Source organism: Coprinopsis cinerea, assembly GCF_000182895.1.
Source record: "Coprinopsis cinerea okayama7#130 chromosome 1 map unlocalized cont3.1, whole genome shotgun sequence".
NCBI lineage: Eukaryota > Fungi > Basidiomycota > Agaricomycetes > Agaricales > Psathyrellaceae > Coprinopsis > Coprinopsis cinerea.
In genome coordinates this window covers 3,953,446-3,979,628 of record NW_003307544.1, presented here as the reverse complement: position 1 = coordinate 3,979,628, position 26,183 = coordinate 3,953,446, and the positions used below count along the sequence as shown (strand labels likewise).

Genomic DNA, 26,183 nt, shown 5'->3' with positions numbered 1-26,183 from the left:
GTAGACGAGAGACGAAGTAGACGAGGTGGTGGACCTTGTTTTTTTCTTTCCGGTGTCGAGGAGAGGAGAGTGAAGTATGAAAAGGAAGAGGATGTGGTATATCGTTGGTTGTTGGTATATGAATTAGAAGTATATTTTCGTTCGCTTTTCGAATGTTGGATTGTGGATTTGGATCCGAGAGAGGGTACTCACAGGTGAAGGGGTCGAGGTGATGTGGCTGTGCCAATAGAGAGACGCGCCAAGGATTGGCGTTTAGGGGCGTCACTGGTCAGTCAATATTCAATCGACCCATTGGTGATACTACTTAGTAGTGTGTGTTCCCCACCAGTGACTACAACTCATTATATACATGGTTTTCGAGGTCATGAGGCGAGCGGTGTTGTATTTTGGGTCAGACTCGCGCACAAGACACCGCTGTAAAAAGTGTTACAAATTGGGTTTCGATGACTACATACTAGTATGTATGTACACATCAATTTTCATACGCTATCCATACATCACCACACAACCCGCCGCAGGCTTCCCATCCTCGGTTTCTGAGAGCCCAAGAAACTGCCGCTGGAGATCATCATAATACACATGGGAGATACCAAAGTTTGCAAAATGGTGCCTCGGTGAAACCTTGACTGACGGCGGCTGAGGTAGTTCTTCATCACCGTGGGACTCTTCATCCCCCTCCTCTTCATCGTCACCCAGCCTTGGCCACTTGTAAGTCACACACTCATAGCTTCCATCATCGCTTTGATAGGACATGCCCTTGCTGTACCCAAACCAGCAGCCACGAGTGTCCAGGTCGCTAGGGGGGAAGCGGTCTACAAGATTCGTGGCGGTGATCCTGCATCCTCTGGCGTTCTCCTCTCCATCCCCACCCGAGCCTGGTTGAATACTCAACCCGATGACGTGGTCATCAAAGGGTAGGATAAAGCGTGTGCAGCCACGCAGGACGAAGGGCGCGGCGAAGGGGTGTAGCGGATCCGTGATCCTCTCCGGGCAGGTCCATAGAGGGATGGACGGGACACCAGACTCTACAACTTCATAGCGCGAGGTCGCGGTGACACATGTGCCCTCCCAGTCCCAGACGTGGACGCCAGCCATGGTGGAGTAGGTGAGGATCTTCTTGTTGGGGAGAAGGAAGAGATGCTGTTGTAATTGACATGCGTGTCAGACAGGTAGGTATCCGTGACCGACTCTGAACAAGTCGAAACTCACCTCGGAGTATTGCTTGGCGGGAACGTACATCCGGCCCAACTTGGGGATATCGTCGTCGTCCTTCCCTCCTGGACCATCGTCATCGGCCAAAGTCCAATCGACTATAGTAATCACAGGGTTCCAGGACTCGCTGTAGGCGACATACTTCCCAAGAATCGAAATACCATTGACTGGAGTAGCGACTTTATTGTCCATCAACCTCCTGAGGCGCCTGGCGGAGTACCCGGTCACAACCCCCGTATCATCTGCTACCTGGGAACTGATTTCCCAAACTTCGATAACAAGAGGTGTTGGATTGTCCTCCGCCAAAAGAACGTCAGGGTGATCAATGTCCAGCTCCACGTAGTTGGACACCATTAAGCGAAAGGTTGTCGGGAATGTTGATTCGTCCAAGTTTAAGACCAGGTCCCGTTCCCGATTGTCGACTTCGAGGCCCTCCGCACCCGCTGCTCCTCCCAGAACATCGATGGACACACTGGTCACTATGTCTTCATCCCCATCCAAATCAGGGAATAAATCAGGGAATGGTGAGGGCACGAGCATGGACACGCCTGATTCTGGTCGGCGTGGGTCGCCGTAATAGACAGCCCCATCCTCGAGATCGCTGTAGAGGAAGTACTGGTTGGTGGGAAGGGGAAGCAATGGACCGCATAGCACAGGAATTTCATCTGAATCGAAGGCGCATGCCCCGGTGTTCAAGGTCGCAGTGGCTTTTCTGTCGGGACCAGGACTCCCAACGCTTTTCTCGTGCGTATTGGAATTGCTGTCAACATTTGTGGTCGGATCGCTGAGGACCGGCCCCGTATTCGAGTCCATACCACCAGCACTGCTACCAAATCTACCCCATCCCAAGTACCAATCTACCACCCTCTTCTCCAAATCCTCAGAGGAGCAGTGTGCCAGTGGCTTCGGAAGGTAGAACGGTCTGGGAATCCTCGTGTCGAGGTCGTTCTCCAGTATCGAAACCCAGACTTTACGTTCTTTCGATACGGAGTAGAGGAGACGGGAGCACTTTACACAGATCTATTAGAATCCATAATCTCTAGGACGGATGGATGCACAAAGCTCACCTGACGGATAGCGAGAACGTCCTTCCACTCAAATCTTTTCAAAATCTCGACGAGCACCTCGCGAGAAAGGCGGAGTAGAAAACAGATATCAGCCTGAGGCTGGTTCAGAGCGTGATCCTACAAGGAAAATGAATCAGATCCTTGGGCGCAACAAGACAGAGTGGGGTTATTGTGTTATCGCTCACATCGTTGGAGGTAATCATGGTATCTTGAATGAGAACAACCCTCGAAGCAACCAACGTAGCCACGTCGGGCGACCCATCAGTTCGCACGATAATTATAATGATGTAAGAAAGCAATAATAAGCGCCCATTGCTGATGCTAGTCACAGGATTGTTTTTGACGAAGAACAATGGAAACGGGCTCTTTTCTTCCTCTATCAATCTTGATTCTCGTATACTGTGAGATTACTACCCACTCGACGAGTCCGATTCTCATTATCTCTCATGCGCAAGAAATCGTTACAAAACAGCATGGATTCTTATGCACTGCTACTACCTGCACGATCAATGACCACGCACCCCAGCACACCCTCCTCAGATTCGAAGAACCCTAGAGACTGCCGCCGAAGCTCATCATGATAGACGATCCAGGGATTGATATCACCAAATACCTGCAATGGTGTAATCCCGGTTGATGACGGCTGAAGAAACCCATCATCGCCATCCAGTGGCCACTTGTAAGCCATATACTCATAGCTGCCATCGCTGTGGTGGGACACACCCTTACAGTACCCGAACCAGCAAGGATATTGGGCGATTCCACTGTGGAGTGGATCTACGAGATCCGCGCAGATGACTCTGCATCCTACGGCGAGATCATCTCCATCCCCAGCCGAGTTCGATGGCACAAACGAGGAGTCAGACTCGTCCGTTGGATGAATGGTCAAACCGACGACGCGGTCCATAGAGGGTAGAACAAGACGCGTGCAGCCGCGCACGACAAAGGGCGTGGTGAAGGGGTGCAGAGGTCTAAAGCGTAGCTCTGGGCACGCCCATAGAGGAGAAATGAACGACGCCTCTGCGGCTTCGTCGGCGGAGGTTGTGGTTGGACATGTGCCACCCCAATCCCAGATGAATAAAACGGGAATGGACTGGACGAGGAGATTCTTGTCGGGAAGAAGGAGGAGATTCTGTTGAGAGGTGGGTCAGAAGAACTGTCGAACCAAAGGAGATGGTATTTTGGGGGTGACGAGTACTCACGTCGACGAAAACGGAGGGGACGTATGTCCTCGTAAACGACCGGCCGGTATCACTTCCTCCTGGATCATCTTCATTGCCGTCATCGTCAGGTCGTATCGACGTCCAGTCGACGATAGCAACAAAACACCCAACAGGCGAGTACGCCCCATACGCGACATACCTCCCCAGAATCGAGCAAGAATTGACTCCAACTCCCTGATCTTCCCTAAACCTTATACATAGCCTAGCAGAGTACCCAGTCAACACGCCGGTACAATCTGCAATCTGAGAATCTATATCCCAGATTTCGATAACGCCAGACATCCCATTCCCACCGTCGATGTCTCCCCGCCGACGCGCCACCGCTAAACGAAAAGTTCTGGGGAACAACGTCTGAGTCGTCGACTCCCATTCGTCCAACTTCAACGCTTCTGGACCCCATCCAAGCCCGTTTTCGCAGCCGCCCACGTCTGCGCATCCTGCACCCAGAACATCGACAGACACATAGGTACACACTAGTACGCTCTCCTCTATCTCTATCTCCGCGAATGGCGAAGGAAGGAGAACTTGCATGCCCAACTCTGGCTGGCGTGGATCGGCATAGAAAACGGTCCCATCTGACCCCGCATAGAGGAAGTACTGATTGCTGGGCAGGGGTAGTAAGGGACCACTGAGCCCCGGAATGTTTGGTTCGTCAAAGGTATATGTTCGTGTGTCGAAGCCTGCGGCAGGTTGATTGTCAGCGGATGGCATGGCAAGTTGACTGTCGAGGGAAGGACTCCGCGTACCTCGTTCGTCGCGCGCTTCGTCCGAGCTCGAGTTGCTGTTGACTCCGTGCGTGCTCGTACGTCCACTACCACTCTCAAATCTTCCCCATCCAGACCACCAATCTACCACTCTCCTCTCCAAATCTTCCGAAGAGCAATGTTCCAAAGGTTTGGGGAGGTGGAATGGCCTAGGAATCCTCGTGTCGAGGTCATTCTCGAGCATGGCAACCCAGACTTCACGTTCTTTCGATAGGGAGTGGAAGAAATGGGAGCACTGCACCTCAGAGTCAGATATTTATCCAATACAAAAGGGTGACAGGTATCTTGAACTCACCCGACGGATGGCCAAGACGTCCCTCCACTCGAGGCGTTTCATGATCTCAACGAGGATCTCATGGGGAAGGCGAAGTAGGCGACAGGCACTAGACTGAGTGCGACTCTGCATCTGGCGGAACAAATCAGGTCTTGGGCGCGTCAAGGTACAGCGTCGACGGATTCACTCACATCGTCGGAATTGTCCATGGGCTGTGGGGACTCTAAACGACCATCGTGGTCGAAAGCCAACTTAGATCGGATGCATCAGGTTAGTCAAATTCACACGAGAATGATCAATGATCCCAGGGTGGCCACGGTGCCCTTGGGCTTTAGCGCCCGTGGTCCTGTTATTCTCGGAACTTGGAAGGCAAGGCTAGTACCGAGAGCTGCCTGGCCGGGGCCGTCACCACCAAAAAACCAGTCATAGCACTATTTACAGTTTAGCCTGAGTAGACCTATTTATCTACGTTGTTACCCAAAACGGCATACACCAAGCCATGCGGTCGACGGAATACACTGATTTGGCAACGAGCCTCATCATAGTGGATCATTGCATCATTGCCAAACCTGGCCGATAGCGGTGTAAGTGTCGACCTATATGAATACGTGCGAGTTTCGTCGTCTGGCCATCCGTAGGTGATGCAAATCCACAAGGTCCCATTGGCGTAGTATATGGCCTTCGTGTAGCCGAGCCATAGAAAATTACGTGTGCGTCCCTCGAGGGAAGTTACTGAGAGACGCGTGGTTGTCACTGACGTTGCGAGATCGACATCTAGATCGTTTGGTATGCTCACCCCGAGGACGTGATCTGGGCAAGGCAGGACGATACGAGTGCAATCCCGTACTCTGTACGGCATCGAAAGGGGGTTTGGGGAGAGGATGTTAGATTGCGGGGACTCCCATTGAGGGGAAACCCATGGCCGGCTCGCTGCTTCAATGACCGAGGTAGTGAGAGGACATGCGTGTCCCCAGTCCCAAATGTAAGCGCGGCCACTGGAAAGGATGAATATCCTCTGTGCAGGGAGGAGAAAGAGTTTCTGACGGTAGCACGTAAGGACAGTAAGTTGACTGCGCGTGAAAGCAGAGGCGAGGATTAGACTCACATCGCAAGCTGTGATGCGTGGGATGTACTTGCGAGGGAGAGCCTGAGGCTCGCCAGCCCGAGCTACTGTCCAATCAACGACAGCAACAAAGTTGCTTGTGCCCGTGTTCGCCATGTAAGCGACGTGCTCCCCGAGAATTGAGCATGACCCTATCCGAATCTGGGAATCTTCTGTTATGGATTGGCACAGCCTGCTCGAGTAGCCGGTCAATACCGCTAGTTCCGATGTTACTTTCCAGATCTCAACGACTCCAGGAAGCTGGATACCGGGTTGCCGCGTGACCGCTATAGAAAATATGGTTGGGAAACCGCTCGTGTAGGCACCTGTGTCACGTCCACTGTGAAGATCAATAGACACGCGTGTCTCAACGTTGAAGGCTGCTCCCGCAAATGGCGAGGGGATGAACATGCGCATACCCAGTCCTGGTCGACATAGGTCACCGTGAAAGATGGTCCCATCTGGACTGGCATACAGGTAGTGACCGCTGGGAAGCGGCAACAAGGGGCCTGTGAGGTTGGGAATGGCCTTCTCGTCGAAGGAATGACGGGGCACGTCGTACGATCCTTTTGTTATCTTCTTCCATCGGGACCACCAACTAACCACACGGTTCTCCAGAACTTCCGATGAACAACATTCCAGCGGCTTCGGGAGGAAAAAAGGCTGGGCAAAAACTGTATCGCTGTACCTCTGGAAGATGTGAACCCAGATCGAGCGTTCCCTCGACAGCCGATACAGGGAGCGACAACACTGGATATTTTGAGGACTGGCCCAGTTTCTCAGTTCGACGTTATGAGGCATACCTGACGAATAGTGAGAATGTCGTCCCACTCAAGATTTTTCATGATTTCGACAAGCATCTCTTCCGGAAGGTTCGTGAGGCAAAGCCCGTGTGCTGGACTAGGCCTTGTCTATTCAGATTCTGACGAATCAACCTTGAACGACAGGAAATCGAGTGAAAAACTGACCTTCGTCCAGAATTTCCAGTGTATAAGGTCATATTCGGTACTCAGAAGGCAAAGGAGGGCGTCATAAGCTAGTACAGCGAGAGCCTCTGACACGTCGGACGCTGGTGGAAGAAACTTCATAATGCGACGCGGTCTCAGAGAAACTTAAAGCGAGATCATCGACGATCGTGGGCCCCAGATTATTCGCACGGCCCCGTGCCATGGCCAAGATTTCGCGTCGACAGGGGACTCGACTCCGACTAACACGCTACCCATATCTGTGGTGATTACCTCAGTGGTAAAACACACCTGCATACTAGTACTTAGGATACAAGCCACTACATTCTGTGGTAATTGATACTTAAATGGAGGTGGGACTGGTCATTGTCACGGTGTCATGATCACGCCCCGAAGCGTTCGTTACTTTAGTATAACACGACCAAGCAGAAAGTTTTACATGGGAAGCCGCACTCTCCAGCTTTACCGGTATGTGCTGGTGGAACAGTGAGACGTAGGCTAATCACTGAGAGTAAGGGAACCAGGGCGTACCATCGCGGATAAATCTCCATCGTCCTATCCGGAAGCATGGAAAGCTACCTCGACCACGCGAACATAACGTGAGCGATACAGACCTCTTCTTTTACCTGTCGTCTCTCCACACGCATCAATGTCCGGGTTTTCTTTGCCACGAGAATTCCATGCAGCGCCAATCCCTGTCGCTCAGAAGGCTTCGCATCGTTCTTGATCGTCTTCGATGGGCTTCCATGCAGCGGTCCGGTTCTAACCGCTTCCGTTTTGGGACTTTGCGAGGGGAAATAAAGGCTTGTGCTCTTCTCCACTGTATTAACTTGTTATTCCGGGGTCCTTCCACGTCGGTCCCCTTCCCATGGTTTCTCTCCGAGACTACCTTCTATGCTCGCAGCCGCTGTAAGGTAACTCAAGTACCACTGACGTCCTTCGTCATGCCATTCGGTTTACATTTCTGCATGTGAACGACTTTGGCTAAATATGGACACAGAGCAGACCAAGTTTTTGTGCCACTGCATTCCGAAAACAAGCCAGGGTATACCCGCCTGTCGCCTCGGGTGCATAAATACCTGTGGGGTTATGCGCGACCATCGGCATCGCTAGTCTGGAGAGCTCTCGAAAGACTTTTTCGTCATGAAAGCGAGTTACTTGTTCTCGATCGTTGCATCGACGCTGTTGGCACCCGTTGCCTTGGCCCAGGTCCCGCTGTACGGACAGTGTGGCGTAAGTGTTCTTTGTTCCTGCCTGACAGGATGTCAAGTAACTGATGGATACCCGCGTTTTCCCTGGACAGGGCAACGGATGGACTGGCGCAACGACCTGCGTTAGCGGTGCAACTTGCGTCAAGTTAAACGACTGTACGCATTTCTCTCACCCTTCTTCTCATATTCAAATTACTCAATCCTTTCAACGATAGGGTACTCCCAATGCCAGGCTGGCGCAGCACCACCTGTAACCAACCCCCCAACCACACCAACGACGTCCAACCCACCCGTCGTAGTCCCCACCACTCCCACCAACCCTCCTCCGCCAGTGCAGACCGGCCCTATCATCACCCTCCCTCTCGGCGATAGTATCACCTTTGGCATGGGCACGAACGATGGCAACGCCTACCGCAAGTACTTGAAGGATCGCTTGCTGCAGGACGGGATCACGATTGACTACATCGGCACCGTCAAGGCTGGCAACATGGAGGATAACGATTGCCAAGGCCACAGCGGCGCTACTATCGACCAGATTTCTGGTTACGCAAACACCGCATTGGCGCAGAGACCTCAGGTGCGTGGTTAAACCTTTCTACTGAGGCCCGAGTGCAGGGCATCTCGTAGATGCGGTTACTGATTCCGTCTCAACTCAACAGGTCGTCCTCCTCAAAGCCGGAACGAACGACATGGCCCAGAACCGGGACCTCGCCAACGCCCCGAACAGGCTCATGGCACTCGTCGACAAGATCCTCACCGCCTCGCCCAACGCAACCGTCCTCGTCGCCTCCCTCGTCCCCCTCTCCTTCGGCCAAGCCAACGTCAACACTTACAACACTCGCATCCAGCAATTGGTTGAGCAGAAGGCGGCACAGGGACAACATGTTGTGTTCGTCTCGATGGCGGCAGTGACTAACAGCGATTTGGCCGATGGTGTCCATCCTAATGCTAATGGATACCAGAAGATGGCGACTGCTTGGTACAACGGATGGATTAGCGCCAAGCAGAAGGGATGGATTCCTTAAGTACAGATGGGGATTTGTTTGCTATATGTAAAAGTTGAATGAAGATACCACTGTCTACTTCACTGAAGTAGCGACGTCGCGCACCAATGTGAGCTCTTCGGAGCGTCTAGGGAGGTATGGGTTTGGGCGCTTAGTGCTCGACCCTGCCAAGACGCCGGTGGTGCAATTGTCCCAGGACGCTGTGGTACAGACTCCGCAATTACCGGCGGCAAGTGGGACATCGGATGAAGCGCCCAATGCCAAAGCTCCGTCTCCGACGGCCTCTGAGTTCTGAGGTGAGGAATTTGATTGAACTTCTCCTCGTGGCCCGTTCTAGGATTCCAATGACATCGGGCACGTTGGATTAATCTCATAAACCACGGGCATCTACCTCACTTCCAAGTAGGTTAACTATCGACGGGGGAAATGAATTCATTCTTATCATTCAGTTGAGGTTGAGTAAATGGTGGTCTGGACTGGCTATGCGTGTGCGTCCAAGTTGAAACTCGCCGGCGTTCCCGCAGCATCATTATCTACACCCTGGGTCAGGGAGATGTCATCTCGCCTCCTGGCTAAGTTTACGCGCTTTAGTAGTATGAATACAACCATGATCCCTGGAATTTAATAGAACTACCTGGTACTTCGCAACCGGAGCGCGCTGTCAGGTTCGATTAAAGGCTGAAGCAATCGAACTGTCCATGACAATTCATTCCAGTTACATTGGTCCACCGGTACCGGAGGCTAGCCCAAATCTATTCAGATCAATCGACTGCCTCTTTGAAAAGTGTATCATCCAGCGCTGTTCTCTTATTCACAACCGCTGACTATCCCTACTCACGGTCCTTTAATCACCCATTGTCAGCCGCGCTTGGTGTGAAATGACCATATCTTGATTCCGTGTCCGATGGGAGCACGAGGCCTTCATGTTGCCTTCATGATATCATGATGGGCGGTGCGAGCCCTAGCAGGGTCCACACAACCTTGTTTTACAACCCAACTCTAAAGGTAACCCTGAACGGGAAATCGAGCCTACTGTTTGGTTACCTCGCCTAACCCATGGGCGTCCAGCGCCGAGGTGAACATCGCTGTAAGTCGACCGCCGGTAGGATCAGCAAGTTTTGACTGTCCATTCTTCAGGTTGATGAGACGAGTTAGAACTTAACCCCGGATTCGATGCGCCAGGTTCCCTTGATGACCATGACACAGCGCTCTTTGGGAGTGTTATAAATACGCATCCCGCTCATTGGGGCACCGCTTTCTCTCTTCGTCACCGAGAGTAGGTTATAGATACATGCCCGTTTAACCGAGCGTAAGTCCCAAGTTATCAACCCATCCTTCTCCTGACTGTCGTCAATCCCCACCTTTCTCACCCCTTTTCGTATTCAGGCTATTTCGAGAACAGCCAGCCAGAGCCCAGGGTCTTCCATTCCATCTCAGTCCAAGCCAAGTCACCTGCAAGGCCCACCCAAGTCGAGACTCAAAAGTGTCCTCAGCTGATCCAAGCCCAAACCAGTGCCCTCCAACTATCCATTTCTGACTCCAGCGCCAATCCTAGTCATCAGGAGGGCTGTCCATTCCATCCTACCCTTCTACGGCGAGGTTTGGCCTTGGTCGGCAGTCAAACGTCCAACGTCCATCGTGGAACTGTCAACCACCTCCGCGGTTCGGTGACTAGCATCTCTGTATTCATTTAACTCCCTCCCCTTCATCTCCGGAGGAGTTGAGCAAGGATTCAACCGCACGCTTTGCCTCTTCCCATCGCTCCTCGTTGTTCAGGATCGACTCTCGACTATCACCCCATCCCCACCGCGATTGGTGGACCTTTTTCCTTACTCCGCGAAGACTTGCAACTCCGCAGCGCAAACGTAAGTTCCCTCCCCTCGTGGCTTTCTCCGCCATAAATACCTACCTATCATCGTCATCCACCAATGCGACCAAACCCCTCTCCAATTGGCCTTTGCGTTCTAATTTTGGATATATACTTGTGACCAACGTCTGACATTCTCGGTCTTTCGACATACTTAACTAGGCGATCCACGGGCCCGTGCTTGCGTGTGCGTGGCTGAATCGAAGCTTCTCCTCCAGCCGGTCCTACAAACACACATCCTTCTCCAACCTCGCTGTGCCTTCGCCCCAAATCGAAGCTCCTCAGTACAAACTTCGATCTGAACTACGAACAAAGCTTCTTTGACTTCCCATCTTCACAACCTTCCTTCCCTTCTGCCACGCACCGATATCGTCGGTGGTTCCCCTTGACACGCTTCACGGACCACGAGCCACCCACCACGAACCACGGACACGACGAAAACTCTTCTTATCATCTGCCCAACCAACCTTTGGACCCGGCGATCAGAACTGGGATCGTGTTACCATCCTTACGCGTAGTATTGAACCACGGCTGGGAATCCATTCACCTCAAGGCCAGGCGTACGTACGTACGTACATTCAACACGCGTGCTTGCCTCGAGCTCGCATTCTCCCTCTCCCTCTCCCACTTTTCCCGTTCCCATTCTCGTTCTCATTCCACCCACGGTCTGTCAATACCGGGTCTGCGAGGACCCGCTAGAACGCAGGACACTTCATTAGGGACACCTCGTTTGGCTGAGCACACGGCGATCGCATCCGACTGCAATTACCTTTTTACTCTTGGACCCTTGGACGTGGAGACTACCTGCTCTTCTCGTCTCTCCTTCTCCCTTCTTTGGACCCATATCTCTGTTCTCTTGGGCCCACTTTCCCTACTTCTGTGCGTTTCAGAAGGAGATCCGTCGAAACCCGGAACACTGGAGAGTTCGAGTTCGAAGGTTGTATCACATATCAGATTTCGACTGTTCAAAACTCGAGTTTTCGTTCTTTTTTCGTCCCGTCTGTGGCGTCCTTTTGGAGTCCAACTGGGTTCTTCATCTTTGGGTTTCAGATTTCGGTGTGTGTTCTTTGTTCTTCACTCGTACTTATATCACGAAGGGATGATTCATATAGCTGACGCTCGTCATTCCCGAAGGACTCTTTAAGATCTTACCTGTCAGCCTAAATGATCACGACGAGAAATCACGAAGCGTTTCTAGCCGGTGATATACGCCACATCAGCTCTTCTAGCTCGAGTGGTACGACGTCGATGATGCCCACTCCCTCTCCTCTCCGAGTCTCACCACCACCACCAACGACATCTACAACAACAATAACAACAGGAACGACGACGAAGCCCCTATCCCTATCCCTATCCCAATACCCACCGCCCAACCCCCTCACATCCTCCCCCTGCCCACTCTACCTCGACATCCTCGAACTCATCCTCGACCACCACCGCACCGACCCCTACACCCTCACCGCCCTCGCCCTCACCGGCTCCCACCTCTTCCTCCACCTCGCGCGCAAACTCCTCTACCGCTCCATATCCCTGGATTACTGCGAGAACCCCTATGCGTATGAGAGCCAGCGGGCGTTGAGGAGGGTTTTGGCGGGCGAGGGCGGGGAGGTGCTGTGTGCGTATGTGGGGGAAGTTAGGGTCCGGTTGAGTGGTGCGAGGAGCGGTGGTAGTAGTGGTGGTGGGGTAATAGGAGGAGGGGGAGGGGGAGGGAGAGAGGATGTGTTAGTCGGGAAGATTCTGAGCCGGATGAAACGGGTCGAGAGGGTGCATATCGTCGGTGGGGGTATGGGCGGCGTTCAAGGCCGGTCAGGGTCATACCATCATGGATTCCAACGCCAGCCTTTCCTCGATCCCACAAACTCCAACTTTCTCTCGATGATGGATAGCGAGGTGGGACGTGGACTAGAACACCTATTCGGGTTGGAAACCTTGAAGAAAGTGACATTGGAGAACGTTGCTATACCCTATTCCGACCTCTATATCTCGCTGTTAGGCCCGAACGTGAAATGCTTGGAGGTCCTTTCGGTGGAATCGCCGTCCGAGTATGGGTATCCTTCTTCCACTCGATCTTGGCCTCGCAGCTCTTTGTCTTTACGAGGCTCGAGTTCGAAGAGGAAGAAGCCGCCGCAGTTGGAGACCCTCATTCTGAATATGGACCAGCTGCAGCCTCCGTTTGTCTTCGTCGGCGATGGGTCTGAGAACGAGGAAGCAAGAGACGAGGATTCGGAGTGTTCAGTGTTGGATCTCTCCAAACTCAAGCAAGTGCATTTGTACGTCTGGGACCAGGACGACGGAGATGTGATTTGGGGTCTGCTGGATCGAGCGAGGGAGACGTTGGAGGTTTTGACGTTGCGGTACTTCCACACCCGTGAGTAACGCTCCTCGTGCTGTTTCTTCTTCTGTGTAACTGATCATGATTGTTGGCTTCAGCCTCGAGTCCGGATATCCTCTCGCAGGGATTCCAGAACCTCCACACCCTAATCGTCGGAACACCCGCTTTCGCCACGAGCGAAGATCCATTTAGGGGATTAATCCAACTCTTCTCCAATCCCCTCGACTCACACCTCTTCCCTTCTTCCACTTCCACTCCTTCTTCATCACTAATACCCACCGCATTCACATCGTCAACCTCACTCTCACATATCCGACCGTCCTCGTACCAAGTCCCACAACCGAGACCAATAAACTCGAAATTTCCCTCTCTACGAACATTGAAGGTCATCTTCGATTTATGGAGCTGTGAAGCGAGTCGGACGTCGTGGAGGAGTTTGCGTGCGTATAGGGGATGGGGAGAGTTGGATGATGTGCTTGGGAGGGCGTTTCCTTCGTCTGCCCGTGGTTCAACTGCCCATCCCAGCAGCAGTACGGATGACGATACTGAGATGGGCGATGCTACACTCAAGGGCGATGGGAGGCTCATGGGAGGCGGTGTATTGGAGGGCTCGACGAGAATCATCTTTGAGATTCAGTGTAGTGCGCGGTACAGGGAGGTTGGGGGCGGTGCGGAGGTTCATCCTTACCTGGACGATTCCCATGCGGAAGATGATGAAGAGGCTCATTCTTCAATCAACGAGGATGTTCCCGAGACGAGAGCAGGAGGAAACGCCAAACCCAAACGCCCACCCAACCTCCTCGACTGCTTGAAAAACGAGTTGTATAATCTGCGAAATAATCCGTATTTTATGATTTTGTAATTTAGTTTATGGACTTTAGAGTATGCATTGATAAGTGTAGTCCTAGTCCTAGTATGCGCTGTGTTTGTATTGTCATCGCGTTCGTTCGGGCATCGTGTATCCTTATTCTTCTTCGTTAGAACTGCTTGTCAATTTTGGTTCCAATAGCATACATACCAAGTCGACTGTAGCAGACCCTCAGCTGCAGAGCGGAAGCACCCAGTGGCGGATAAAGATCAGAAATCCATTTTTCTTTTTAAAAAAAAAAAAAAAAAAAAACCTGGTAAGCTGGGTAGATCAGCCTCCGAGAGAAGCATGCGATACATAGCAGCAGGGTTGGATCACTATCGCTCCTTCGACGAATCCTCGAGCTCCAGCGCCTTCTTTCGACGGGCGCTTTTGAGCTGTTACTTCCTCCGGCGCTTCGGGAACTACCTTGGATTTCCCCCAAACCGAAGCTTGTGTGGGCAATTGGCTTAGTGTCAACACGACGATATAATACAGCCGTTTATCTACAGGTAAAAGTGTCGACGTCGAGAGTTACGCCCCGGTGGTGTGTTTTACGCAAACCTGAACGATTTGGAGTCCATGGAGTGGCTTGATCCCACTTGGTGTGGGGATTCGTCGTCACATCGTCGGCCCCACAGTGAGGTCGTTCGGCTCGAGCGCCACGTCCAAGCAATTTCGCATCGTACCACAAACCTCGACTCAGAAATCTCCACCACCGGAGACTTGAAACCCAGAAAACGGTGTGGACGGCGTGGCTCCCGCCGAGACGGTGCTGCCCAAAACGACGGCGATAAGATTAGATCCCGCTGACATAATCACTCCACGTGCCTCGACGTCATGCCCAAGTTGAACATTTTGATTCCGCTCATAAGAGACACTGCCTCTGTGGTCGGCGCACATCCCCAAACACTGCCCCGGGGTAAGTCACATCTTTTCTGTTCTGTTTCGTATAAGAACCGTCTCTGATCACAGTCTCGTTCCCTCCTATTCTGTGAATCACCTTCATTTTTGGGACATAAGACGGCAGGCCGCAGTTTCAGAATCGAACCCTGTTCTCGTTCCACTTCCTCCTCTGAACCCACACACAACTTGACGACGACGACGACCAACTCAACAACTACTTGACTCGGAATCCAGACGTCTGTTTTACCAACGAACGACGAACGAACGAAATACGAACGACTTGTGCCAACGAAACCCAATTCTTTAACGACCTCTTCGAATCTTTGAAGCCATGGGCGCAGATACTGCAGTGCGAAGGGCTCACCCCAGTGCGTACTTTGTCTTATGTTTCTGGTCACTGTTACTGACGATGGGCGCCTGTCGTAGTCCTCTTCGGATCCATCGTTCTCTTCTCCATCATCGAGATGTGTATCGCCGCTTGGCTAACAGCGCGCTACAACTCACGCCACGACTACCCCTTTGGCTCTGTCCGCGCCCGAGTGCGGTACATCCTCTTCTGCTCCGTATGGACGATAGTCGTCGGATCCCTCTTCCTCATCATGTTCTGGATAACCGCGGCCGGCTCGATAATGACTAGTGTGGCGGCTCACTTTATCTTGTGTGTTTTCTATTCTTTTTGTTTTCGTCCTTGTTCGTGGATGGCTGATGGTGTATGTTCTATCTATAGCTTGTTTGTGACGTTCATCCTATGGCTCGCTGCGGCTGCTGCGATCACTTCTTCACTTGGAGGCGGTCTCTCCTGTAGTCACCAGAACTTCTGGGCATACTGCGGTCAGTTGAACGCCGTGGAAGGTTTCGCGTGGTTGATCTGGTGCGTTTCACCTCTTTACTGCCTTGCTTATCCGCCGCTGACCTCTGCTTCTTTCCCCTTCGTGCACTTAGGATCTTGATCACCTTCACTCTCATCATGGTCATCATCCGAGGCATTGCCGCTGCAAAATCTGGAGACGGATACGGCGGTGGTTTGGTCAGCAGCGAGGCATAAACGCAGCTCTCCATTCCCCCCTCCTGTCTCGTTTCTGGTAGTCTTTACTTTTGTATCCACGATATCATGACATCACCCTTCTTCCATGCTTTTCTTCTTGCTCCGAGTCTTGTCTTACGACCTCCACCACCTTGAAAGCTCCGTGACTCACTCATCCAAGTCCACAATTCGAACCCACTGCACGACACCCCCACCACCCCCTCACCCGCCTGCATTCTGCAGCCCTGTTGTTAATTTCTGTTGTACTACAAGCCTTCATCCGACCAAATTTTCGTTCCGTTCGGATTCATGCTGTCCCTTTTTTTTGTTGCTACCTTAGTTGCTCCTCTTAGTTGTGGTTGTTGTTCTTCCTACGTTGGAATGAAATAGTGTTAATGAATTCATGAACTTGAAATCTGAACTCGCTTGTCCCATCTCGCGCTTCTGGTCCTTCAATGTCTACATTTCTACGTTCGTGAACTAGAATGAAATGAAGCATGGGGAATCAATCGTATGACTTTGCCCCCCTTGTTCGACGAGGGCCAGATCTGCGCGTCATGATGATGACGTGTGATCGATTGATCGACGCAAGGCGCCAAGCTTTCGCGTTAAGCAGTGCTAGACTGCAGTGCTAGTGGAAGACGCGTCGTGTTTTGTCAGGGGGATCAAGAAGTGTGGCGACTCGGATGAGCCATAAATTTCTCCGTACTAATACTATCCTTCCATTCGACGAACTACCTGCTACTATAGCGGGACCTGGATGATATACAGATGGAAAGTAGTGGAAAAATCGTTATGTTTGAGAAAGAAAAAGCACAGTATGTAGGTGGGCAGGATGATCTCTTGATACCGGTACGCGGGCGTGTGTATCCACGAAGTCCATCCGGTGGGATGCTCACTAGACCAAAACACGATAGATCGATCCTCCGCTCCCAAGTTGAGAGAAGTAGCGGATTCCCTTTGACGAACGTCACTCCTGTCGCTTCTGCCTCCCTTTCGAAGGCTCCCAGGCTTTCACTGTCGGGAGACCGGATTGTTGAACCTAATCGGAATGGAAGGTAGAGGATTGACCCTGATTGACCCTGCCACTGTGAGGCGCGCAATGTGGGTCCCCGATCATCGAAACACCTTTCGTGATTTGTGTGTGGGTGTGTGTCATTTTGTAGATTAGCGTCTCGCCGGTTTCTCTTCCTCCTTCGACATATCTAGCGTTTAAAGGGATATGTGGACACTATTCGTAGATAGGGGTGTGGGGCATGTGGGCCTTCTGTGAGGCGAGTAATTCGGGTCGTACTAGCAAGTGCATCGCCCAAGGCGCTTAATTGGTGTCCAGTGTAAGGCACTTGCTGGAACTAGTGTGCCATATGGGTAGGAATACCTCAAGGGAGTCGAAGACTCCACGTTCATTCAACCTTCGCTGAAAATATGGATAAATTCTTCGGCAGCATGTAGGCTCCACGTCCTACTTACATGTCTGGCCACCAGTGGATGCTACAAGCTCGCTCCATTACAAGCGCCTAACCGAGGGCTCGACAGAAGTTGCATGATGGGCAGACAGAGCCTACAGCTGTTCTACGGTAACTTGACTCGGGAACGGAAAACGATTCAAACGTGTTAATGAAGGAGGCATGAATGTGTGAGGTCTACTGTGCTGGTTATGAAAAGAATTTCGTCTGCTTTATCCTGTAGGCGGTCGTTGGGTAGTCTCAGAGTCTTGTGGGGGTACGATTCGTCTCTATTTAAAGTGCTTGAGAATGGTCGCTTTCATTCAGAACACCTGTTCAACTCATTCGACCTCCAGCAGAGTCATACCCAGCACATTTACAACTTTGAACCCATCAGCACGAACAATGCCCGTTCAGACTAGAGGAATGAAATCGGCTAATCAGGCAAATGATGCGGCACCTACCAACACAGGTCCCGGGACGGCTGGCAACGCCAATACCGCAGCTTCCACCGGTAGCAGAGCTCCATCCAAGGAGGGTGATAAACGCTCGTCTGGCAAGGGCCCTGGCAAGCCCTCGCGCGTGGCAGCTTCCGAGACGGATGGCACTGGCAGTACCAAATCTGCTGCTGCTGATTCCACCTCCGAGTCGACCGATAACTCTGCTGACTCACTCGATGGTTTATTGGACGGGTTTAGATCACTAAATGTTGAAGGTGGAGATGAAGACACGTCTGGCAACACCAATACCGCAGCTCTTACCGGTAGCAGAGCTCCATCCAACGAGGGTGCTAAGCGCTCGTCTGGCAAGGGCCCTGGCAAGCCCTCGCGCGTGGCAGGTTCCGAGACGGATGGCACTGGCAGTGCCAAATCTACCGCTGTTGATTCCACCGCCAAGTCGACCGATAATCCCGCTGAACTTGGTGGCTTATTGGATCAGTTTCGATCCCTTACCGTTAGAGGTGGAGATGACGGCAAATCCAATGTCGAACGGGGAGATGAAGATGAATTAAGTGTCGAGTGGTTGCAGATCGAGCCATCTCCTGATGATATACAGAAGGTGGAAGGGCCTGCAGCCGACCTTTACACCAATTTTCTGACGCTTACAGGCTTGGGGAACCCAGGAGCGGCTGGTCACACCACTAATGCGTCGCGGATGTTCTCGTTGTGGAAAGATGGTATCCGTAAAACGGCAAAGGAAATAGCCACCCATATGCTTTCCTTCGCTGAGACAGCGAAGAGGAAATCCACGAATACTGCAATTCGGGTCAGTGCACCACGGCTCTGGGATTTTCCCTTTACTCAAATCTCAAGGAATTCACAGTTTCTTTCGTTCTCGAACGCTCGCCCTGCTGATTTGAAAGAACTGGGAGTGTTGGAAGTGACGATGTGTCAGCTTGATGAGCGCCTCATGAGAAAAATCAAGTTTGAGCTGACAGAGCGATTGTCACGAAAAGAACAGTTAAAGTTTGCGTACGAGAAAATCGTGAGCAACACCGACAAGGAATTCACATTAACCGACAAGAACCGGCAGCTTGAAGTAATTTTAACCAGAGTCTGGGAAGACTGTGGAACCAAAGCCATCCTCGCTACGTTCAACGACTATGTAGGAACCACGGTGAGTGCAGTTGCCTAAATTACACTTCATACTAACCACCGTTCCTCCTCAGAATGAAGCACGCGCAAGGATAGTCATTGACCATATTCTTGTGCTTACCATAAATGTTATCAAGATGACATTGGTCTATGAATCCGCCCCAATAATGTTTCCCGAGTTTGAGATCGCTCGCAAAGGCACACAGGGGCCGACGGCACCAGTTGTGATCGAGTACCAGGACAACACCTTTGCCTGTTCGGGAAGGATGGACTATGTTTTGGTCAATGCTTCACCAGATGAAAGACGTGCGTCCATTGAAAACCTGTGGTGGAGAATCTTTTGACCATGTGCCTTTCAGCACTTATAATCCGAGAAAACACGATGTACGATGTCAGAGTAGAGCTGCGAGCAGCCAGGGAGAGAAAGGCCAAGGCGGGCGTTGTCGAAGGAAAGGGAAAGGGCAGAAAAAAGACTGGAGGAAAGGATACAGAAGCTAAAGTCACTCGGCAAACCCCCAGAATTTGCATCATAGAAGCAAAGCGGTATGAAGGTGAAACGGCCCTGATGTCACATCTGCCTCAGGTTATTGTCCAGTCTATTGCAAGGTAAGAGGGTAGTTCAACGCTTCCTTGGGGATTTTGAATGACATGCAAGAATTTACTGTCCAGCATGGCAACATTCAACCGGTAAGTGAGCACTTTCTGCTGTTTAATTTGGGAAACGCAGTCAATGCAGCCTCCCTTTAGTTCCATCGAAACTACGCCGTGGGTGCTGACGAATGGGATATACTGGATTTTTGGAGGAACCTTCTTCATATCGGCAACTAAAACCTATGAAGTACGTCACCTGCCTATCCAGAGCATTCTACAGACCACATCTGGGAGCAACCAACAAGCTTCTGGGATCTCTCAATCCAAGCTTCGCGAGGTTGTCACACAACTTATGACCTGGGTGAGTGAAAATCAAGATCAGTTTCTGTTAAGTACGCGTGGTTTGCTCAACGGGCCTCTAGAATACTGTGGGTCACATTGGCCTCAAGTCTATTCTTTATTCAGGTAGAAACTGAGCCCGCCTGAGCGCAGTGCGCGTGGTATAATTGACAGTTCAAGGATTATCGATTGTCTTTTGCATGGCTACTATTCCTTGCTCCGAACAAGGCTTTCTGTGTTGATTTGACCCCTCATAATAATAAAGAATACCAATGTCGGCTCTTGCTTGTTCCACTGGCTCCCGCTCTTCTCCGATGTCCGCAAGTCTCCGTCCCTTTTACGCCTCTTCACGCTCCTCGATGACCTCTCGTCCTCACATATCCTCATCCGTTTCACTGTTTGATTTCTGACACCAAACAGCCCTGCCCTTTCCTTCCTCACAACTCGGATTTCCCACTACTACCAAAGGGATATTCTAGATTACTGTAGTGGGCGAGCAGCTTACTTCAGTTAACCTAGTGAGGCATTCGAAGTAAGAACTAAATATCGAAGTACACTGCCTATCTCACTCCTATACATCTGTCAGGATCGTGTATGTACTAAAACATGTGGGGAAAGCGGATAAATGACCTTGTGACTCGTCATAAAACAAATAATGAGCATCGCGACGCCCGAAGAAGGAAATCAACTCGAACCTCAACCGGGTTTGAGATTGTTGTTGTAATATCCTGGGGCCGGATTCATCGCCCCAGGAGTAGCGTTGCAGAATACAGCTTGATCCAGAAGAGTGAAAGCCAAAGTGATAACCGAACCACAAATCTTCATGCATCGGTTTACAATGGCCTTTGCTAAAGATCAGAACTTCAGGGACTTCGTTTGACTCGCCCTGCAGTGCGGCTAACGGGATCTTGACGCCAGTCAGGGCGTCGTGGTTGGGAATGACGAAGCGGATGGAGTTCCGGATGTAGAAGGGTCTCATGGCGTAATGGGTAAGTGCAGAATGGATCCAATGCTCCCAAGCTGAGCTCGCAATTGGCAGGTTGTCGTAAGAGGGGAATGGATGATGCGTTGGAGGCAGTGGCTTGAAATCGAGAAGTTGTACTTTCCCCGCCCCCTTGGCATATACAAGGATATGCTGATTTGGGAGGAGAAATATTCCCTGGAAGATTCAGATGCATCGTCAGCGCCAGCAGTCCAAGGTTAAGGAGTTCGAGTAGTGTATAGAATGAGTAGTCGCCTCACCTCTGTCCGGTCGGGAACACGGAAGACAATCCGCGGACTAAATTTATCCCATGGCTCGTCAACGGAATCAACGGTCCAATCCTGAACACAGACCAGCTCCCGATCCTCGTCCTCCCAGCCAAAGGGGTCCACTGGAGGCAACGCCACCCGATAAGCAAGATGACGACCGTAGAGTGAGCATTCAACTGCTTTCCCGCGAGGGTCAGGGTGAATGAAGGTCTTCAACAACCGAGAGGTATACGAGACCTCATCCTCATCTCCCTCATACTCCACTGTGATTTGCCATACCCGAATAATGGACATGTATACGATCCTACTACCAGAGGTCGACGTCTTCCGGTAAACGCCGAGGGTCACCATGTTGAAGGATGTCGGAAACGTCGCGTCCTCTATCGTGGTGTAGCTCGGCTGCCCCGGTGTATCGCCAATGTGCCCGGAGAGGAGGTCAAAGGAGCAATAAACATTGCCGCTGAGGCCATCAAGGCTAATTGCAGGTGGAGTCAGCTGGCGAGGCAGGCCGCTGGGACGCTGGTACCAAAGGCCTCCATCTTCTGACTGAAAGAGGTAGTAGCCCCCTACGGGCATGAGGCCCCGCGGAAAACAGAACTCATCGGCGACGGGATGGTCATCGGGTTCAAGGGAAGTGTCGGGTAGTCGGTATAGGCCAAGCCACCATCGCAGAATCCGGGACTCCAGATCCTGCGCGGTGCAGAAAGAGAGTGGCTTGGGAAGGAAGAAAGGTCGGGCGAACTCTGTTTCGTAGTATCGATGGAACAAAGCCAGCCACACTGATCGCTCTTTGGTCAACGAGTAGAGTGGCTGGCAACACTGTGGGACCGTCAGCGGGTATATTCAGCAGATTATACCGCTACTAACCTGTCGTAGGCTCAGGATATCTGTCCATTCGAGACATTCTATGATTTTGACGATAAGCTCCCCTGGAAGGCTTGTCAAGGTGGTTGGCCCATCTGAGTCGGCCTTGGAGAAGGGTGAGCGACGTGTAAATTGGCAGAATGTTGAAAACTCACGGATAAATCTTCCCTTACAGTCTCCATGCTGCGATCCACCTGGCGAAGGTCGAAGTCGAGGGGGTAGATGACACGCGAGAACCACGCCTCTGCGCGCATTGCCGTATTCCGCTGATAGTAATAGGACACCCACATGTGCATACAGTGCGCAAGACACGCCTCGCTTCGCTTCGCTACGGCTCCAGGTCGGAAGCACCAAGTACATTTGTATGCATGTCACATATTGGTTCGGGAATACGATGTCACAACAGTTTCAGGTGTGGTTAACCCGGGAATACGATTGCATGAGGCAGGCTCCAGCACACTACTTTGCGAGGTTTGAAATGAGGGATCAGGGAGAAATGAAAATGAGGATCTGTAAACAACGTGAATCGACGAGTTGAGATAGTATCATAGACCTAAGTTCTACATGATTGAAGAGAAAGGTAATTGGATTATCGGACTGGAATAACAAAACAAAATAGCTTTCATTGTCCAGAACAGGTCCTTCGTTAGAAGGGAGGAGTAAGCGTGCATTTGGAGATGCTCCTTCGAGGAGCTATACCTACTGTATTGATAGGAAGGCCGCCTATTATTTGATTCGACATAATACCGTGTCACCTATGCAACTTGGTAATACTACACACCGATTAGGCTTCTATAGCTTTTGAAGCGATTATGGAATGCGGATAATTCTCCCAGAGATTCGTCGTAATACACCCCCTGAAGCATCTGTTTTGGACGGAATGGACGAAACTCGTGGATCGACTGCTGATTTGGGGGCCCACGAGTGGATTCATCGCCCCAGGAATATCGGTCCAGGATAAACCCTTGAGAAGCGTCAAAGTGGAGCGAATAGTGGTATCCAAACCAGCTGTACTGGAGTGGCTTCGCATAGTGACCGCCAGCAAGGATGACGGTTTGCGGGATCTCGTCCGTTTGCTGGTCTTTCAGGGCGCCTATTGGGATCTTGACGCCGAACAGGCCCGTAATGGTGGGTAATACGATGCGTATGGAGCGATGGATGAAGCGGGGCATAGAGTTTCTCCAGTTCAGGAGGGATTCGTGCGGCAAACTATGGCGCCACAGTGGCTGTACGTTAGGAAGATGCGAGTAATCGCGGAAAGAAGAAGAAACTGGGGCAAGGGATGCCCAGCTGCAGAGGCTGACGTCGGTATGTCCACAGAGGTAAAGAAGAGATTTGTTGGGAAGGAGTGAGATTCTCTGAAGGGGTTTCATTCTGATTAGACAAGATGAAAACCCGAAAGGCATAGTGACTCACCTTGGCTTCGACCCCGAGATGAGCGACAATAACGAGTGATTTTAAACTGGTGTCTTGAGGGTCAATTGTAGTCCAATCAACAATACACGCCATCCAGACGGATTGGGCCCATGCCCGGAATGCGACGTGAGGGCCATAGATGGAGCACTCGTAAGGTTCAAGGTTTCTGTCGGGACACTTGAACGATCGGAGCAGCTGGGAGGAGTACCCCAACACCTCCCCTGAGCTATCATCCACCTCCACTTTGATTCGCCACACCCGGATGTCTGTCTGGTACACACCCTCCCACCACGGGCCTATTTGCCGCTTGGAGAGGACCACCATGTTGAAGGATATTGGAAAGGTTGCAAGTTCGATATCCGTGTAATTAGACCCGGGGATGTCGCCAACGTATACGGACAGGAGATCGAAAGAGCAAAATATTCGGATGTGATCACGACTGTCCGTAGTAGGCGGGGTGAGGGGATACGACTGGCCTGCACGACGCCTGTACCAAAGGCCTCCGTCCCCCGAGTGAAAGAGGTCGTGGCCGCCTACAGGCATGATATTTACACGAGACCACGTATCGTCTACTGAAAACTCGTCGGGTTTGAGGGACGCGTCGGATAGTCGGCGTAGACCATGCCACCATCGCAAAATCCGGGATTCCAAGTCCTGTGCAGTGCAGAAAGAGAGTGGCTTGGGGAGGAAGAATGGATGGGCGAACTCGGTTTCGTAGTATCGATGGAATAGTGCCAGCCATACTGATCGCTCTTTGGTTAACACGGACAGCAGTTGGCAGCACTGTGGGTTCGTCAGCGGGTGTCTTTAGTACCTTATACCGCTACTGACCTGTCGTAGGGTTAGAATATCTGTCCAATCGAGACATTCTATGATTTTGACGATAAGCTCCCCTGGAAGGCTTGTCAAGGTCGTTAGCTCATCCGACTCGGTCTTCGAGTGTACAAGAAGTGTACAAGAATGCGTTAGTTTACATAGTTCGTGGGATTCGAAAGTGCACTCACGGGTCGACCCTCAGCGACAGACTCCATATTGCGACCTACTTGGTGGACGGTCAGGAAGATGGCACGCGTAACCTCGGCCTACCTTCTGTGTGCGTGTTGGGGTTTTGGTGATGTGGGACACCCACACAGACACACAAGGCGCAACTTTTTGTTCCGGAATCCTGGCTTCGACATTCTTCGTGTGTAGATGTTTATTATACAGCAGCGCGTAGGAATGAGCGCAATACATAGAATAGGCAAGGCCAGAAAGAAGAAAGTTACATCTACATGGTCCAACGTCCCCGTTCAAACAAGAGAACACGAGGGTCAATCCAAGTGACCATAAGTCGGCAAGCAAAGGGTATGCGTATCGCATATAAACCATCTCACCATCTGTGTCGAGCTGGCCTTGCCCTCCTCGGTGCGACATATGTGCGAGAGTAGTCATTCCCGGAGTTCGAGATGATGGTCGTGGTCTGGTTACCAACGCCGCTGAGAAATGTCGCGGCTTGGTGATATGTTGAGGTCCGATGCGAAGATGGATAAGCTGCAGGAGCACTGTAATGTCCGTAACTGTCATAATCATCGTAGTTGTCGTAATCGTCGTAGTAATCGTCGTGGTCTTCATAGTGTTGGTTCCCTGGAGATCGAGCCCTCGCATAACCGGGGTAGTTTCGCCTGGGCGGCTTTGATGCAGCGCGGGTGTCGGAGTACGATGAATAGTATTCGTCCTGTCCATCATATTGAGCGTCGTCTTGGCGCACGTAGTTCTGGGATCGCGAGGCCTCGTCCTGCTCAACGAGGGCCTCAAATGGATTTTTCGATTTCCGAACGCCGCGTCTCGAGTCCAATGCAGAGTCAACCTCGCGGCGAGACAACACAGGTGCTGATTGTCGGCGGGAACGAGGAGGGGCAGCTGTAGACGGATTGTGTGCCAGACTGGAGCTAGCTTTCGAGGATGCCGAAGAAATGGTCTCGATGGATGACTCCCTCGAAATGGTCTTCCGTGGTGCACGGGATGGTTCAGGGTTGGACTTGGAGCGGGCATGTTTCCCCTCTGTCGCAGTCTCGGTTTCTGCACTAGTAGTCAAAGTCGTTGTGGTGACCTCTGTAACCACTTCTGTCGCCTCTTGAGTGACCTGATTCCCTGACTGCTGATCCACAACCTTCATGAACTTGCCCGCAGCGACAGCCACCTGGACTAGCTGATGCAGATCATGTCGAATATGCATAGTGTTCTTAACCTATGGGGTAAGTAGCATGTCAATGGCTCGCACTTCATTCACAAGAAGAAAAACCTAGACTGACGATGAAGCGGTCTTTCACTACTACGAGCCTTTCCCTATATTGTCGGAGAGTTTGCAGATCATGGTCTCTGTAGATGATGCGCTTTATGTGATTCCGCTTGACCTTGTCCTGTGAGTAACTTTCAATCGTGCGGAGCTGGCTAAACGAATGTGAGTTACGAAGACGGTAACTTGAAGGTGAAAGCATACCTGACTAGTTCAGCGGTATCATCGAGAAGGTCGGGTGGTATTTCCCCTCCAGACGCTCGTAATCTTTCCGTCGTTTCGAAAATGGCCTCGAGGAAACGCCAGGCGTCGCTGACAAGATCTTTGAACGCTTCCTTGTTGTCTTTGATCGTCTGTAATACGGTTAAGGATTAGAAGAAATACATCCCATGCAATCCTAAGATCAACTGACCTTCATCAGCTCGACGACAGACAGAAGCAGCTCCGCCGCCTCCTTGACGCCGGGCACAGGAGTGAGCGCGATGACATTGGCAACGCCGCCGAGGACGACATCAGTGGTTTCGAGCGCAGTGTCCTTCTTGTCTGGATGGGCACGGAGGGGCTCGAGCTTGCCTTTCTTCGCCATTTCCCCCTCCGCCTGGGGCGGCC

At 51.6% G+C, this 26,183-nt stretch overlaps 10 protein-coding genes across 10 annotated transcripts; 5 read left to right on the top strand and 5 right to left on the bottom strand.

Annotated features, from left to right (window-relative positions):
- Window positions 1-486: 486 nt before the first annotated feature.
- On the bottom strand, window positions 487-2,482 carry CC1G_13797 (hypothetical protein; the record flags this gene model as incomplete). Its single annotated transcript, XM_002912220.1, has 4 exons — window positions 487-1,140; window positions 1,210-2,220; window positions 2,280-2,396; window positions 2,465-2,482. The coding sequence occupies 4 exons, from the start codon at window positions 2,480-2,482 to the stop codon at window positions 487-489; spliced, it is 1,800 nt and encodes a 599-aa protein (XP_002912266.1).
- Window positions 2,483-2,760: 278 nt separating this feature from the next.
- On the bottom strand, window positions 2,761-6,730 carry CC1G_13796 (hypothetical protein; the record flags this gene model as incomplete). Its single annotated transcript, XM_002912219.1, has 10 exons — window positions 2,761-3,411; window positions 3,482-4,182; window positions 4,249-4,501; window positions 4,562-4,672; window positions 4,732-4,791; window positions 4,858-4,971; window positions 5,010-5,579; window positions 5,646-6,392; window positions 6,446-6,553; window positions 6,611-6,730. The coding sequence occupies 10 exons, from the start codon at window positions 6,728-6,730 to the stop codon at window positions 2,761-2,763; spliced, it is 3,435 nt and encodes a 1,144-aa protein (XP_002912265.1).
- Window positions 6,731-7,750: 1,020 nt separating this feature from the next.
- Window positions 7,751-8,843, top strand: CC1G_08790 (lipolytic enzyme; the record flags this gene model as incomplete). Its single annotated transcript, XM_001829583.1, has 4 exons — window positions 7,751-7,840; window positions 7,911-7,974; window positions 8,034-8,395; window positions 8,478-8,843. The coding sequence occupies 4 exons, from the start codon at window positions 7,751-7,753 to the stop codon at window positions 8,841-8,843; spliced, it is 882 nt and encodes a 293-aa protein (XP_001829635.1).
- Window positions 8,844-9,878: 1,035 nt separating this feature from the next.
- CC1G_13795 (hypothetical protein) lies at window positions 9,879-11,013 on the top strand (the record flags this gene model as incomplete). Its single annotated transcript, XM_002912218.1, has 5 exons — window positions 9,879-9,909; window positions 10,209-10,489; window positions 10,540-10,687; window positions 10,852-10,876; window positions 10,908-11,013. The coding sequence occupies 5 exons, from the start codon at window positions 9,879-9,881 to the stop codon at window positions 11,011-11,013; spliced, it is 591 nt and encodes a 196-aa protein (XP_002912264.1).
- A 927-nt stretch (window positions 11,014-11,940) lies between these two features.
- CC1G_08789 (hypothetical protein) lies at window positions 11,941-13,883 on the top strand (the record flags this gene model as incomplete). The annotated part of the gene is made up of 2 exons (XM_001829582.1): window positions 11,941-13,057; window positions 13,120-13,883. 2 exons carry the CDS (start codon window positions 11,941-11,943, stop codon window positions 13,881-13,883), a joined length of 1,881 nt encoding a protein of 626 aa, XP_001829634.1.
- An 886-nt stretch (window positions 13,884-14,769) lies between these two features.
- CC1G_08788 (hypothetical protein) lies at window positions 14,770-16,199 on the top strand. Its single transcript, XM_001829581.2, has 5 exons — window positions 14,770-14,790; window positions 14,892-15,142; window positions 15,201-15,432; window positions 15,502-15,645; window positions 15,717-16,199. The coding sequence occupies exons 2-5, from the start codon at window positions 15,106-15,108 to the stop codon at window positions 15,817-15,819; spliced, it is 516 nt and encodes a 171-aa protein (XP_001829633.1). The 5' UTR covers window positions 14,770-14,790; window positions 14,892-15,105; the 3' UTR covers window positions 15,820-16,199.
- A 1,449-nt stretch (window positions 16,200-17,648) lies between these two features.
- On the top strand, window positions 17,649-20,171 carry CC1G_08787 (hypothetical protein; the record flags this gene model as incomplete). The annotated part of the gene is made up of 7 exons (XM_001829580.2): window positions 17,649-18,509; window positions 18,567-18,860; window positions 18,913-19,144; window positions 19,198-19,444; window positions 19,508-19,525; window positions 19,586-19,790; window positions 20,034-20,171. The coding sequence occupies 7 exons, from the start codon at window positions 17,649-17,651 to the stop codon at window positions 20,169-20,171; spliced, it is 1,995 nt and encodes a 664-aa protein (XP_001829632.2).
- Window positions 20,172-20,464: 293 nt separating this feature from the next.
- Window positions 20,465-22,137, bottom strand: CC1G_08786 (hypothetical protein; the record flags this gene model as incomplete). The annotated part of the gene is made up of 5 exons (XM_001829579.2): window positions 20,465-20,541; window positions 20,606-20,927; window positions 21,011-21,838; window positions 21,887-21,988; window positions 22,039-22,137. The coding sequence occupies 5 exons, from the start codon at window positions 22,135-22,137 to the stop codon at window positions 20,465-20,467; spliced, it is 1,428 nt and encodes a 475-aa protein (XP_001829631.2).
- Window positions 22,138-22,656: 519 nt separating this feature from the next.
- On the bottom strand, window positions 22,657-24,330 carry CC1G_08785 (hypothetical protein; the record flags this gene model as incomplete). Its single annotated transcript, XM_001829578.2, has 4 exons — window positions 22,657-23,241; window positions 23,300-24,082; window positions 24,131-24,232; window positions 24,304-24,330. 4 exons carry the CDS (start codon window positions 24,328-24,330, stop codon window positions 22,657-22,659), a joined length of 1,497 nt encoding a protein of 498 aa, XP_001829630.2.
- Window positions 24,331-24,668: 338 nt separating this feature from the next.
- CC1G_08784 (hypothetical protein) lies at window positions 24,669-26,160 on the bottom strand (the record flags this gene model as incomplete). The annotated part of the gene is made up of 4 exons (XM_001829577.1): window positions 24,669-25,526; window positions 25,591-25,729; window positions 25,779-25,927; window positions 25,987-26,160. 4 exons carry the CDS (start codon window positions 26,158-26,160, stop codon window positions 24,669-24,671), a joined length of 1,320 nt encoding a protein of 439 aa, XP_001829629.1.
- Between the last annotated feature and the right edge of the window lie 23 nt (window positions 26,161-26,183).

Coding starts and splice junctions, on each gene's coding strand:
- CC1G_08788 (XM_001829581.2), top strand. CDS start 15,106: ATGGGCGCAGATACTGCAGTGCGAAGGGCTCACCCCA. Junction 15,143..15,200: donor AGTGCGAAGGGCTCACCCCA/GTGCGTACTTTG, acceptor CGCCTGTCGTAG/TCCTCTTCGGATCCATCGTT. Junction 15,433..15,501: donor GTGGCGGCTCACTTTATCTT/GTGTGTTTTCTA, acceptor TTCTATCTATAG/CTTGTTTGTGACGTTCATCC.